Source organism: Chrysemys picta, chromosome 5 (genome assembly GCF_011386835.1).
Source record: "Chrysemys picta bellii isolate R12L10 chromosome 5, ASM1138683v2, whole genome shotgun sequence".
NCBI lineage: Eukaryota > Metazoa > Chordata > Testudines > Emydidae > Chrysemys > Chrysemys picta.
In genome coordinates, this window is record NC_088795.1 from 108,811,882 (window position 1) to 108,827,434 (window position 15,553).

General features: G+C 37.7%; 1 protein-coding gene across 4 annotated transcripts in view; it reads left to right on the forward strand.

The window, feature by feature from the left end:
* DHX15 (DEAH-box helicase 15) overlaps positions 1 to 15,553 on the forward strand; it is a 72,793-nt gene that overhangs the window by 36,509 nt on the left and 20,731 nt on the right. For all 4 annotated transcript variants that reach the window (XR_010601910.1, XM_005303449.4, XM_065598159.1 and 1 more), the window contains exons 6-7: positions 5,644 to 5,811; positions 12,105 to 12,191. Coding sequence is in view for 3 of the 4 variants with exons in the window: in XM_005303449.4 (XP_005303506.2) it covers positions 5,644 to 5,811; positions 12,105 to 12,191 (255 nt within the window). In the remaining variant the exon portion in view is untranslated. The remainder of the gene's footprint in view (positions 1 to 5,643; positions 5,812 to 12,104; positions 12,192 to 15,553) is intronic.

Genomic DNA, 15,553 nt, shown 5'->3' on the forward strand with positions numbered 1-15,553 from the left:
TGATAACTGCTCTTTGAGTAGGGTTTTTCAACCAGTTGTGCACCCACTTAATCGTAATTTCATCTAGACCACATTTCCCTAGTTTGCTTAAATGCTCTTTCAGTAAAATATTGCAGTATGTAACCTGCATTGTAGCTCTTGCTCTTTCTTGAATGTTTCAGTGAAAATTTGGTTTTGATTTTGCCAAACTACACTGGTCTACAATTTTTGAGAAGTCGTCGGCTTCAGAGATAAAATGTGCTATTTATATTTATGTATTTTGATGTGCTGAAGTCAAATATAACAGTTAAAACAACTGATTGGCTACTGTTTCTAAGATATTTAAGTTTTTACATTTTATGTCTATGTATATTGTGTAGATGGTGGTAGAGTTTTAATCATAAATTGTAAACCTAGGTCTTTTCATGTGTTTATGGTTGCTTTACATGATAATATTTCACCTGTCCTGTTTATGTAACACTTTAAAAATCAGCAAAAGGGTTAAATAAATAAAATTGATTATGAAACAAAAAGCAAAAAACTATTATGTACATAGTTTAGTCCTATTCAGTGTCTACTCGGCGCTTCTTGGCTTGTCTCTTGTATTCATTAAATGGAGCATCTCTTGTCACTGTCCAGCAATAGTCTGCAAGCATTGATGGGCTCCATTTGCCCTGATAGCGTTTCTCCATTGTTGCAATGTCCTGGTGAAATCGCTCGCCGTGCTCGTCGTTCACTGCTCCGCAGTTGGGTGGAAAAAAAAATCTAGATGAGAGTGCAAAAAATGTATCTTTAGTGATATGTTGCAACCAAGGCTTTTGTATGCCTTGAGGAGGTTTTCCACCAACAACCTGTAGTTGTCTGCCTTGTTGTTTCCGAGAAAATGTATTGCCACTAACTGGAAGGCTTTCCATGCCGTCTTTTCCTTGCCACGCAGTGCATGGTCAGATGCATCATCTCGAAGAAGTTCACGAATCTGAGGACCAACAGAGACACCTTCCTTTATCTTAGCTTCACTTAACCTTGGAAATTTTCCACGGAGGTACTTGAAAGCTGCTTGTGTTTTGTCAATGGCCTTGACAAAGTTCTTCATCAGACCCAGCTTGATGTGTAAGGGTGGTAACAAAATCTTCCTTGATTCAACAAGTGGTGGATGCTGAACACTTTTCCTCCCAGGCTCCAATGACTGTCGGAGTGGCCAATCTTTCTTGATGTAGTGGGAATCTCTTGCACGACTATCCCGTTCGCAGAGAAAACAGCAGTACTTTGTGTATCCAGTCTGCAGACCAAGCAAGAGAGCAACAACCTTCAAATCGCCACAAAGCTGCCACTGATGTTGGTCATAGTTTATGCACCTCAAAAGTTGTTTCGTGTTGTCATAGGTTTCCTTCATATGGACTGCATAACCAACTGGAATTGATGGCAAAACATTGCCATTATGCAGTAAAACAGCTTTAAGACTCGTCTTTGATGAATCAATGAACAGTCTCCACTCATCCGGATCGTGAACGATGTTGAGGGCTGCCATCACACCATCGATGTTGTTGCAGGCTACAAGATCACCTTCCATGAAGAAGAATGGGACAAGATCCTTTTGATGGTCACGGAACATGGAAACCCTAACGTCACCTGGCAGGAGATTCCACTGCTGTAGTCTGGAGCCCAACAGCTCCACCTTACTGTTGGGTAGTTGCAAATCCCTGACAAGGTCATTCAGTTCACCTTGTGTTATGAGGTGTGGTTCAGAGGAGGAGGATGGGAGAAAATGTGGGTCCTGTGACATTGATGGTTCAGGACCAGAAGTGAGAGTGATTCTGGTGCATCAGGAACCGGCAGTCCTTCTCCGTGGGGTACTGGGCGTATAGCTGATGGAATGTTTGGAATGCACAGTCCACTTTTTCTTCTTTGACACGCCTTTCCCAACTGGAGGCACCATGCAGAAGTAACAATTGCTGGTATGATCTGTTGGCTCTCTCCAAATCATTGGCACTGCAAAAGGCAGATTTCCTTTTCCCGTTCAACCACTGGCGAAGATTTGTTGCACAAGTGTTGCAGCATATGTGTGGAGCCCACCTCTTGGCCTGATCTCCAATTTTTCAGCCAAAATAAAGGTGATAGGCTTTCTTAACCATAGTGGTTATACTGCACTTTTGTGATGCAAAAGTCACTTCACCACAAACATAGCAGAAGTTATCTGTACTGTTCACACAAGTACGAGGCATCTCTGCTCACTTTGGCCAAACAGAAATGTGTCCTTTTACAAAATCAAACACTGGCAAATAAGAGAGCACGACACTGTATGATTTCTAGAGCTGATATAGGGCAATTTGTTCAGCAGAGTGATGTAAGCTTCGTTATGATTGCATCATCCATGACTTCTAGGAATAACATGATGCAATTCAGATCATGTATGATGCAATACCGGCTTCAGATTGCATCATTCATTGTTTTGCCTAAAAAGCAAGTACTGTCCAAACCCAGTCATAGATTTATTCCTAGATCCAGTCAAAGATGTATTTTAGTCATTTCTGGTTTAAATTGAGATCCCTTCCCTTTATAACTCACTTATCCTCCGCCATTCCCAAGTCAAGTGTCGTATATACTGACCCAATAGCATATCTTGAAAACTAGAGCCAATCAACAATTTTAAGCATCATTTTCGTTCTCAGTGACCCAGAATTAGTAAAGTTTGACTACATTTATTTCAGAAGCATTTTGGCTGTAGAGCAGTGCTATAAGTCTTTAAAAATTGCTCTCCGCTCATCTACAGTAAACCCAGCTGCACCAGGGATAATTCTAATGAAATAGGTATGGAGTGTAATTGGCATGCACTGTGTATTTATGGATGGTAACAGCTATATATGTACACAGTGTTTACTAGAAGCTTGTGATGAATGAGCATGTTGTATGATATGTACATGGGACCTAGCCTCTTTCAAAGCTTAATTTAATGTGCACCTTTAGGAGATGTCTCTTTATGTGAATACATTATGGTGAAGTTTCATTGATCATATGCTGTTTCTCAAATCATACATCATACCCTATGACTTTTTATCTACAGCCTTGTAAAATTTTTTCTCTGAATAATGAATAGTGAATAAAGCAAGGGCTCCAGAGAAGCCTCACTTCATCTAATGTCTCTTGTGTTTGTGTAATCACTTTGCAATCCACAGAGTAGTACAAGATGCTACAATGGTTGTAAGAAAAAGTTTTAAGAAAAAAAATCTTTGGTACTAGAAAAATACAGCATGGTTGTGTAATTCAAGACATTGTAATGTGTCCAAAGAGAGGGTTAAAGTTACGCCTGCAGCCTCAACTCTAGCATTTCTTGATTCTTGAATGCTTAGCTGTGAATCCTTAATGCTCTCATAGCACATTGTTGTTAGTATACATTTATAAATTAGCATATCTCAGGACCACTTTCTGGAAACGAGCTCTTTTCTTTGAAAAGTCTCAGTTCTGCTCATAGTTGAAAGTGAATATTTTAAATGCTTTTATGTGCTGCAGACCCCTAGTATGTGAGAGGCAATGATTTGGAAGAAAGGGAGCTGGTTATAGATAAGGCTGAAGTAGTGCTTGTTGGCAGGGGGGAAGCATTTGGAGAAATAATATGCCATCTATTGAGGGTGGAGACACCCCATGTCTTTCCATCAAAATGGTTCATAGCCACAGGATCCTCCTGAGTTCGTTATTGCTCTAAGACTAGCAGAAGTAGCCATTGTTGCCCTTTACCATGTGCAGCTGGGAAGGAGATTATAAGGTCCACACGGTGACTATAGCAATGGTCATCTATGCATTTGTCATTTACATGTTATCCTAATCAGAACTCATTAAAATAGTCTTACTCTTGAAATTATATTTGGAAGTGCCAGCTGGTACAGACTACAGCTTCCCCTTTTTGAAGAGAAATGTGTGGCTTTGAAAAAGACACCTGGCTTTCTTACTGACAGACTGCTTGCTTGTCTTAAACCCAGTTTTAAACATAAAATTAGTTGTGAGATTCCTGCAGTTAGTATTTAAATTTGAGCACTTTGTGACCAGCAGCAGGGCTTTATCATTTGAGGGGCCCAGTCTTTGGCATTTGTTAGTGGCATCCCATCAGAGCTAGTCTTTTTTGACTTTCAGGGCGTGATGCAAGGTGCATTTATTTTATTTATCATTTGACTGTTGATTTTGCCAGTGACACATCTAATTTGTGTTAATATTTGTAATGGAAGTGCCTAGATAACATAAGTACCCTGGAAATTGGTAAGTGTGGTTCCAACTTCAGGAAGGGCAGTGTACCTAATAACTTCAGACTTCTGCATTGAGCTAGCTACTCCTTTCTGAATATTCACTCATTTCATAAGCTACAATATAGGTGCTTTGAGTCTGTTGAAGCAGTTTGACTTAAGACTTTGTTTAACAGACCAGTAGGGGACATTTTAGCGCAGATTCTTGAAGACTTTTTATGAATGTAAACATGGAATTTGCAAGGCTTACCTTTGTTTAGAAGAGGTTTATCTTAAGTACCTAGTATATTTAAACTTAAAAGAAGATCTGAAACTTAGGTCTGTGTAACCAAATATTACTTCAACTAATGTCAGAAGAAAGCTGGCAAACCATTTGTAGTTTCTGCTTCGTTGGGCCTATGTAGGGTGTTCATCTGTCAACATTGTAAAATGATGCGTGTAGTGTTATAAATTGTAAACACTGAATTGCTATCAAATAATAATATGCAGAAAAGTGAAACACTAGTAAAATGTTTCTTTATTTCCCCTGGTTTTTTATAGGTTCCATCTAATAGATGTTTCAGCAATATGTTGCTGCTAATACTGACATCTTTCAATTATACCAGCAGGGGTTGCTATAGTTTCCTGTCCTGAGAATATTTCATTGGATCACTAGCAACTGGCCTAAAATTCTGCTGTTATAATTTCCTATTTTAATTAAACCTTCTCATAATTAGGGGTCATTTCACAAATTTTAAATGAAATTTGTTAAAGTAAAATTTAGTTGTAAATGAATGGGCAGCATTAAATATTTTCTGTAGTTCAGAAACTAGATACTGCGGTACTATAGAAATGCACAAAATATGTTCTTCAAGCATTGAGAATAGTTCAGTGATTTTGAGTTCAGATGGAATTTTAACAAATTTTAAAATAAACTCTAAAATATTGGATTGAGTTCTCTCTGGTTCTTGAACATCCATGTTTATACTGCAAAGGTGTTTGTTCTCGTTAGGTACAATGAAGCAAATCTTCCATATAATTGCATTAGTGATACGTGACATTAAAGCTTAATTGGCTTATTTAAAATATCTTGCACATCAATTTCTTTTAGATTGTGAAAATTGAAAAGGTCATGAGTGCAGTTTAATATTCCTGGGTGAGAGATTTCAATTTTAGTACAATTTGTAGAGAATTAATTAGGAAACATGACTAAAAGAAAAAGGGTGTTGAATGCAAATAAGGTTGTTACCTCAACTTCTGTACTCTAATGAACATGTATCATGGACTGCTGTGGAAATCCCTTTGGAAGTTCTGCAAGCACCCAGATTGGTTTTAAAAGTAAAAATGATATCTGCTGTTTTATAGCTGGAAATAGTTTAGTTGCCATGCAAAGTTTTTAAAATAAAATGAGTCTTTTCATGATTTTTTATTTTTGCCAACTTTTGCTTTGTAGGAGATTGATGAAGCCTGTAAGAGGATAAAGCGTGAAATTGATGATTTGGGTCCTGAAGTGGGTGACATCAAAATCATTCCATTATATTCCACGCTTCCCCCACAGCAGCAACAGAGGATTTTTGAACCACCACCTCCTAAAAAACCAAGTGGAGCAATAGGAAGAAAGGTAATAGTATCAGAAAGTGTTTGTATCTTAGTGTGCTGTTTACTATCTAACTGGTTATAGTAGTGGGGGGGGGGATTAAAAATAGTGCGTTTCCATTGTTAATCTTAAATGTATTCAGACAGCAACAAATAGAAAGCTAGGTCTCAACTCTTATTTTGAAGCAGTCTTGAGCAATGTAATCAAATGTTTCTTAGGTTAAGGACTTACAGGGATGCTGTCAAATTAAATATTACATTTGCTTTGATATGCACTGGCTTTCAGTTTATTTCCGGGTGCAGTTCAAGGCACAGACTTCCACCTACAAAGCCCTGAATTGTTGAATGTTAAAGCTTTGAATCAAATGGGACCTGGCTATCAGAAAATGCTTTGCTCACGTAATACCTTGATAATTCAAATCAGCTGAAACAGGGTCTGACAAAATCCTTATTTTAAATGCTGTGGGTGGCCAGTTAAGGGATCTTGAATGTGGAATTCGGTCTCAGCAGAATCCTTATCCCTTGATCTTCAAGGGATGCTGCTGTAAGGCAAGGTCTCTTGATTTTTATTTTTTCTAGTCTTTTAAGAATTCGATGGGTTAAGATAAACAAATAATAATAATGGAAGTCAGAAGCTTTTCTTCCTTCGCTGGGAAATACCCTGAATTGAGATCCCCTTTCCTTTATTATACCAACTCCTTTGGCCTATTGGGGTTACCATAAAACTGAAAAATTACATGTTACGACCTGAGATTGGAAGTTTTGGTGCATCTGGGTATAATTGACAATAGAAGTCACTTAATTTTCCACATAGATTAAAAAAACTAAGGTCACCAAAATATTGGACCCTACACTGGCTATGTTAAATTGTAACATTCATAAAGTTGAACAGAAGATTTTGAAGGTCAAAGCTGAATCATTGTATGTGCTCTAGGCAGGGTTTGTTCCTTGATTATTGCCTTTTCAGTGCAGTACAGTGCATGTAGAATACTAGTGACAACTTCTTGTGCTCTGGATGAATAAATCACTTATTAAATCTAGTGAAATGATCTTTTTTCCTATTGAAGTTGATTGCAGAAAGCATACAATCTGAAATCAAGAAAATAATGCTGCAACAAGATTGTATTAGTAAATGACTTGAATGAATGAAATTGCTTCTCCGTGATGAACAAGTGATAACATTGTATTTCATTAAATTTTCCTTTATGTTTAAAATACAACGTGCTTCAAAATAGACAGTGTCTGGTTTTCTTGATAAGTGGATAACAGATGCAGATGCCCAGCTTTCACAAAACCAGTGCTAGTGTTCAACAATGCACTGTAACCGTAGCAAGTATTGTGTTACAAGAATTGCTAGACTGGAAAAGTATAAATTGTGGGCAAAATCAGTCATAAAAACATGCATGCAATGGCTTCTAATCTAAAGTGTCTACGTAAAAATGGTGCCTGTTCTCTCTCTATTCTGATTTGTATTTGGTTGCTTTAGTGACAGAAATGTTTGCTATTGTAGAGCCAATATAGTAATGAAAAAGTAAGCTCTATTCTCTTGTGATTTATGCGTTATTAACTTGTTAAATAAATTCTGATTTCTGGATCTTTATTAGTGGCCAAAATACTCAACCCAGAGTGCAGCTTGATTTTCAGATCTCAGGTTGTTGGCAGTTAGAAAATGACCTTTCATTTGGACATTTTGAACTTTAGCTGTGTGGATGGAACAAGGGCCAGAACTTGGATTATGGCATAGCATCTTGTATGAAAGTTATTGGTACAGCCAGTATTGGCGTTTCTTGATGCGTTATTGAAGCTCAAGGCCGCCTTTACTCCCCAAATCTTTTGGACAAGATCAGCCACTTGTGCAAGGCAGCTTCAGATTTAAGATGAAAATGTCTGCTTATTTAGATTTAGGTGATCCAGAGGACTCCATCGCCTATATGGAGGAACATCAGGACAATGATGCAACAAGGAAAGATTTCTTTAAGACAGCTGATTTTTTTTTTTACTTAGTCCAGGAATCTACAAAGGTCACAATTGCCGTACCTGGGCCAGGAACACTCATCTAATAGGCTTGTTGTATCTTTGCACCTTATTTTTGGACCAGCTGCTAAAAGTGTGTCAAGACCGCCATGTACAATTGCTCTAGCTTCTAAAAGAATTGAGAACATTACCCTCTTCCTGGGCCATAACTTTTTAAGTTGGTAATGTTACTGTTACATAGAGTACTACTGGTGCAGGAAAAAATAACCGATTTGTACATACAGTTGTAATTGTGCACATTTATGCACAGATTTGTACAGCCGTATATGAAAATGTCGTTAGCCTGGATTAGATCATTAAGCTCCTTGAAGGTGTTCACACAGTGCCTACCAATGAAATGAATCAGGTTATCTTTCATCTCTTGCAAGCTGCGTGCAAGGCTTTTTAATGTACCTTTCCAACATTTTACACTTGGTTCACATTTTGAAGATTTTCTTTGCAACCATAAGGGCTATAAACTTCTTTAAAGGAAAACCTAGATTTGCGGCATCTGACTCGGTTATGGACCGTATTTGACTCTACGTGCTTACTCAGGCTTTTAAATCATTCGTAGACTTGTCCTCCAGCATACTTACCCTTGTTATAGCTTTTTTTAGATCATCATACTTTTAAGATATTTTATCAAAATCTAAACCATATATGCCAAGTTTTCTATTAACTCAAGATTAGATAAACAAGTTATCTGAAAATGATCCCCCTTAAAGAAGCAATGCTGCCTCGATGCCATCATGTTATACTTTTCCAAGTGTTGTATTGATGTCTAATTACTCTGTTTAAAATCCTTTATATTAGAATCAAACTTTTAAGACTGTAAAATTTTAAAAAAGCACAAGTGATTTAGGAGTCCACATCACTTTTCAAACTGAATTTGTGCTCCTAAGTTACACCTCTACCCCGGTATAACGCTGTCCTCGGGAGCCAAAAAATCTTACCGCGTTCTAGGTGATACCGTGTTACATTGAACTTGCTCTGATCCACCGGAGTGCGCAGCCCCGCCCCCCCGGAGCGCTGCTTTTTACTGCGTTATATCCAAATTCGTGTTATATCGAGTCGCGTTATATCGGGTTAGAGGTATACTTACATAGGTTTTTTTAAAAATTGCCAACAATTCATAGTGGTTGCAAAGCAAATAAACACAATTTAATTGTCGTGCTAACTCCAGTTTCTCTAAAATGATTAGATTTTGCAGGCACATTTTAAAAGGTTTGGTATTCTTAATTAAGCATTTCATTATAGAAAGAAGGAATCTCACTATATTACACAAGTGTAATATGTTAAATTCAGGTATATTTAATATATTTTAAATTCAGGTCTGAAAGTTGTAGGGCTTACTTCTTTAACGAGCCTAACATTTAGCAAAGCTGTAGTCAAACTGGAGAGAGACTAAACTGTTGTATCCCTTGGTGTAACCCTAGAGAAAATCAGTAAATTATCTTTGTTGTAGGTCCCCAGTGCTGGCATAAACACAAAGTACAGTCCCGTTCTTTGTTTTTATATTTTTTAATAAAGGGTGATTAGCTCTATTCCCTTGCAATTACTGAATAAACTGTTACGTGATGTATGGGCAAGGATGAGCATGTTTTCCTTCAGATCAGTATGCCAGAGATCTGCTGCCATATGTGCTATTCATGCTCTCTCATGGAAGGTAGGGGTGCTGGAACAATTTTTATAGTGGTGGTGCTGAGAACCATTGAACCAAATTGTAAACCCTGTACATAATGGAATCCACTTCAAGCCAGCCACACCTCCAGCATCCCTAGTTCCAACACCTATAATGGAAGGATACTTTGCATTTCCTATTAGTTGATTGCTTTTCACTGATTGAATTCTTCATCTTAAATATATATTAAAAACAGAATGTTTTTATAACACATTTGGCATAAATGAGAAGAGAACTCTGGTCATATATCATGCAATTCTACTCTTGTCAATTAACCTGTATAAATAGAGCACACCAGAATTGAAATCCCAAGTTGTTTTATTGTCATGAACAGTTTCAAATTCATTGGAGGCATTGGGTAAAGCCGTTGTATATAGAAATAATCTAATAGTCAAATAAATAACTAAATTAAACAAGTCTCTAAAAAGAAAATTATGTGAAGCAAATTGTTAAATAGGTATTTAAATATCAAGTTAATAGAACCACTTTGCAATTACAAAACCAGGTAAATTGTTAAATAGCCATAACTTATATTTTGTGTAATTTAGCACTGATTTATTCTTTTAATTTCAAAACAACTTTTCATGCTTTAACTTCCATTTTGGTTTTAAGCGTAGGATTTTTTCAAAGGCTTTTACATACTTAAAACAGCAGTTAAGTACGTATGCTTATCATTTAGTTTCATGTGACATTTACAATAGAAAACTTATGGGTTTGGACTATGGAAGGTTTGGGCAGTGCATATTTTTTTCACCTGATATGCTGAGTGGCATCTTTGGAGATTGTGACATGCAATAACTATTACTGGGTCTATATGGACTGAGCACATAGCAGCAAGGTGAGCCCATAGAATTTTCAGCAGCAGAAGTGCCTTAATTGGCAATAGGCTCTTCTGGGGAATATTAAATGTTATGGGTGGAGCCAACGGCTTCCACTCCCAATTGGGACTTTCGGAATGTGGGCATGGATGCCGAGCGCATCTGCAGAGCTAAAAATGTTATGCATGTTAGGCTCATATAAAAATGTATTTATAATAATTAAGTATCTCATAGCAAGCTGGGTCAGGGTGTGTGTGTAGTTTATGGAGGTGGATTAATTTAACCCTTTAACACAGACTCTAGTTTAATTTACATTTTAAATGATTAATAGAATTAATGTGAAAATGAATCAAGCTGTTCTGTCATAATTTATTTTAATTTGTTCAAGTATTTATGGCTTTTATTTAAGTGGCAAGTTTGTACTGATGACATCTGGATGAATGTATTCATTTTTGTTTGAACAGCTCTATATAACGTACTGTTTCTTGTTTGAGTTTGATACAATTCCAGTTCAGTACAGAAATATTTTTCAACCTCTGTATTATTTTAACTGTATAGTAGCATTTAGAGTGTGGGCTTGCATAGAAATCTTGCTGGGAAGAGATAGCTGGGGTAAATAGTAGCAAAGTGGTTAGGGGAAGGGAGCTGGAGGGCTATACCCTGTCACTGACTTTGTTCCTATCAGGGACAAATATTGTTTGCCTCAAGTTCCTAATCCATCAAATGTAGATATTTACCATTATAAAATACTTTGCAATTCACAGGTGAAAGGCATGTTTAAATTCCCTTGGTGTTACGCTGGAGACGTTCTAGAGATGTTTCTTTTGTAGTTAAACAAGTTTAAAAAAAAAAACTCATGTAAAAGAACAACTTTTAACTTCATTTATTTACAGTCACTGTAGTTCGATGACAACTTAATGTTTTGTGGTGGAGTGTGTTCCACTTAATTCTTATACATACAGGTATAATTTAAGTGAATGGAATCTTGGCATGAAAATCAGTTCAACTTTAACAGAAGTTGGACTTTAAATGTCCAACTGTTTTATTGCAGTAATTTTAAAAATATGAGCACAAAGGTGATATTTGGACATATGATGATTCTGTTATTTTTAAAATGGAGTAATTAAACATGGACATTTCTGGATTTTACTTACCAAGATCTTAATTCAGGATTCTGTGATTGTTAATAGAGGATTTCATTAGTACCTATAGGAGGGAAAGAAATGCAGAAAATATTCAGAACCCTGAATTCAGGTCTTGACTGGGGAAAAGCTTCATATTTGTACCCTCTGTAGTACATTATGTAACACATGATTGCAATTCTAGTTAACTAGTTTTCACTGATTTTATACATTTTTGAATCTTTCAGGTAACATTCATTTTAATAGATTTGTACCTGCAATGTGTGAAACAGATGTGTAAAGCCATGATTAACATCAGTATTAGCTCTTGGAACTTTATTTGTAAACTAGCAGGTTTTGTAACTATATTGAGTTTTCAATGGGGAAAACAAGGGAGAGAGGGGAGTTCTTAGTGGACAAAATTAGGGCTTTCTCATCAGCAGAATGCCAGTTTATAGGTTCCAGTGAGATTTATTCTTGTTTGTGACTGTGCTGAGTCACAGCTCTAAATGGTGGTTAACGTAGTGAAACTGAGAATTTGCTCTCAAGACTTCAAAAAGCTAGTGTGGATACTGAATTGCTGCTCTTATCGTAGCTTCATGTATTATTGCATGTTTACGTTGTTTATATTTACTATAGTATCTGTATCTTGATGTACAAATTTTCATGTTTTGTTTTTCAACAGGTTGTCGTATCTACTAATATTGCTGAAACATCATTAACAATAGATGGTGTTGTGTTTGTGATTGATCCTGGATTTGCTAAGCAAAAGGTAAATATGTGCTGTCTTAACCTAAATTGCTTCTTGCTTAATTAGGGCAGAAAATGTTTGGGAACCTAGCTCGCACATAACTCTTATTTCTACAAATATTATTTCATGTCTTTTGTAAAAGAGAAATCTCATCTTGTGAGGAGAAGACTAGGCCTTTGGTGTTCTGGCTGTGAACGTCTCTACTTTTGCCTGACCAACTGAAAACAGGAACAGAGACTTCCATGTTTTCCTTTCCCTGTTACGTAATATTACCAATAGTAGTGCAGGATTTTGTTTCTAGGGCTCTTACATAAAATGTTTTTCTTTACCATATGGCTCAGCAGTAGCCAAGTGAAACTGATTTAGTTTTTCACTTTGCTTCTATTGTGTTTTATTTGCGAGGGAGTTGGGGTGTTTGGTCAGAGGTTTGGGGTTTTTTTGCACCGGTGCCCAGGACAGGTATGGGGTGAAGGAGCAGTAGCACAGGTTCAGTCTCTGTAGAAAGGAGGGGTGAAAGATGTGGGCTAACCAAGTGGACAAATAGCAGTGCAACAGAGTTCAGGACACATGTTTGTAGGGGCTGAAAGTGCAGCAGTGGCAGCACATTCACCTACCGAAGGAAAGCTTTACCTTGTTGCTTTCTACAGGAAACTCAGGCCATTTGAAGGAGCTATCACTGGACTGAAAATTAGTGTCCAGTCCTACTCAATCAAAAGGAAAATTACTGTTGTGTGTTGACTTCAGAGATGAGGGGCAACAAAAAAGGTCTAACTTGCATTACAGACTTGCTCCAACCCTCTCCTTTTAATTATTCATACTTTTCTGAAATTCTTGGGCTGGAATGGTCGTCTTGGTCTCAAGTCCAGAAATGATTTTTTGAAACTTTGAGCAAATGCAGTTCATCCATTATTGAGATTTCCTCATGATTTTTCTTAAAACGTGGAAATCGCAATAAAGTCCCATCTGTGCAGTCAAATATCGTACATGCATAACTCAAAAGTGGTTGGATTGATTACACTGGTCTATAATTTTTGAGAAGTCGTCTGCTTCAGAGATTAAATGTGCTATTTATTATGTAATTTGATGTGCTGAAGTCAATATGACAATTAAAACAACTGATTGGCTACTGTTTCTAAGATGTTTAAGTTTTTACATTTTATGTCTGTGTATGTTGTGTAGATAAGAGTTTTAATCATAAATTGTAAACCTAGGTCTTTTCATGTGTTTATGGTTGCTTTACATGATAATATTTCACCTGTCCTGTTTATGTAACACTTTAAAAATCAGCAAAAGGGTTATATAAATAAAATTGATTATGAAACAAAAGGCAAAAAACTATTATGTACATAGTTTAGTCCTATTCAGTGTCTATTCAGCGCTTCTTGGCTTGTCTCTTGTATTCATTAAATGGAACATCTCTTGTCACTGTCCAGCAATAGTCTGCAAGCATTGATGGGCTCCATTTGCCCTGATAGCATTTTTCCATTGTTGCAATGTCCTGGTGAAATCGCTCGCCGTGCTCGTCGCTCACTGCTCCGCAGTTCGGTGGAAAAAAATCTAGATGAGAGTGCAAAAAATGTATCTTTAGTGACATGGTGCAACCAAGGCTTTTGTATGCCTTGAGGAGGTTTTCCACCAACAACCTGTAGTTGTCTGCCTTGTTGTTTCCGAGAAAATGTATTGCCACTAACTGGAAGGCTTTCCATGCAGATTTTTTCCTTGCCACGCAGTGCATGGTCAAATGCATCATCTGGAAGAAGCTCATGAATCTGAGGACCAACAAAGACACCTTCCTTTTTCTTAGCTTCACTTAACCTTGGAAATTTTCCACGGAGGTACTTGAAAGCTGCTTGTGTTTTGTCAATGGCCTTGACAGAGTTCTTCATCAGACCCAGCTTGAGGTGTAAGGGTGGTAACAAAATCTTCCTTGATTCAACAAGTGGTGGATGCTGAACACTTTTCCTCCCAGGCTCCAATGACTGTCGGAGTGGCCAGTCTTTCTTGATGTAGTGGGAATCTCTTGCACGACTATCCCGTTCGCAGAGAAAACAGCAGTACTTTGTGTATCCAGTCTGCAGACCAAGCAAGAGAGCAACAACCTTCAAATCGCCACAAAGCTGCCACTGATGTTGGTCATAGTTTATGCACCTCAAAAGTTGTTTCGTGTTGTCATAGGTTTCCTTCATATGGACCGCATAACCAACTTGAATTGATGGCAAAACATTGCCATTATGCAGTAAAACAGCTTTAAGACTCGTCTTTGATGAATCAATGAACAGTCTCCACTCATCCGGATCGTGAACGATGTTGAGGGCTGCCATCACATCATCGATGTTGTTGCAGGCTACAAGATCACCTTCCATGAAGAAGAATGGGACAAGATCCTTTTGATGGTCACGGAACATAGAAACCCTAACGTCACCTGGCAGGAGATTCCACTGCTGTAGTCTGGAGCCCAACAGCTCTGCCTTACTGTTGGGTAGTTGCAAATCCCTGACAAGGTCATTCAGTTCACCTTGTGTTATGAGGTGTGGTTCAGAGGAGGAGGATGGGAGAAAATGTGGGTCCTGTGACATTGATGGTTCCGGACCAGAAGTTTCATCCTCTTCCTCTTCCTCGTCTGTCTCAAGTGAGAATGATTCTGATGCATCAGGAACCGGCAGTCCTTCTCCGTGGGGTACTTGGCGTATTGCTGATGGAATGTTTGGATAATGCACAGTCCACTTTTTCTTCTTTGACACACCTTTCCCAACTGGAGGCACCATGCAGAAGTAACAATTGCTGGTATGATCTGTTGGCTCTCTCCAAATCATTGGCATTGCAAAAGGCATAGATTTCCTTTTCCTGTTCAACCACTGGCGAAGATTTGTTGCACAAGTGTTGCAGCATATGTGTGGAGCCCACCTCTTGTCCTGATCTCCAATTTTACAGCCAAAATAAAGGTGATAGGCTTTCTTAACCATAGTGGTTATACTGCGCTTGTGTGATGCAAAAGTCACTTCACCACAAACATAGCAGAAGTTATCTGCACTGTTCACACAAGTACGAGGCATCTCTGCTCACTTTGGCTAAACAGAAATGTGTCCCTTTGCAAAATCAAACACTGACAAATAAGAGAGCGCGACACTGTATGATTTCTAGAGCTGATATAGGGCAATTTGTTCAGCAGAGTGATGTAAGCTTCGTTATGATTGCATCATCCATGACTTCTAGGAATAACATGATGCAATTCAGATCATGTATGACGCAATACCGGCTTCAGATTGCATCATTCATTGTTTTGCCTAAAAAGCAAGTACTGTCCAAACCCAGTCATAGATTTATTCCTAGATCCAGTCAAAGATGTATTTTAGTCATTTCTGGTTTAAATTGAGATCCCTTCC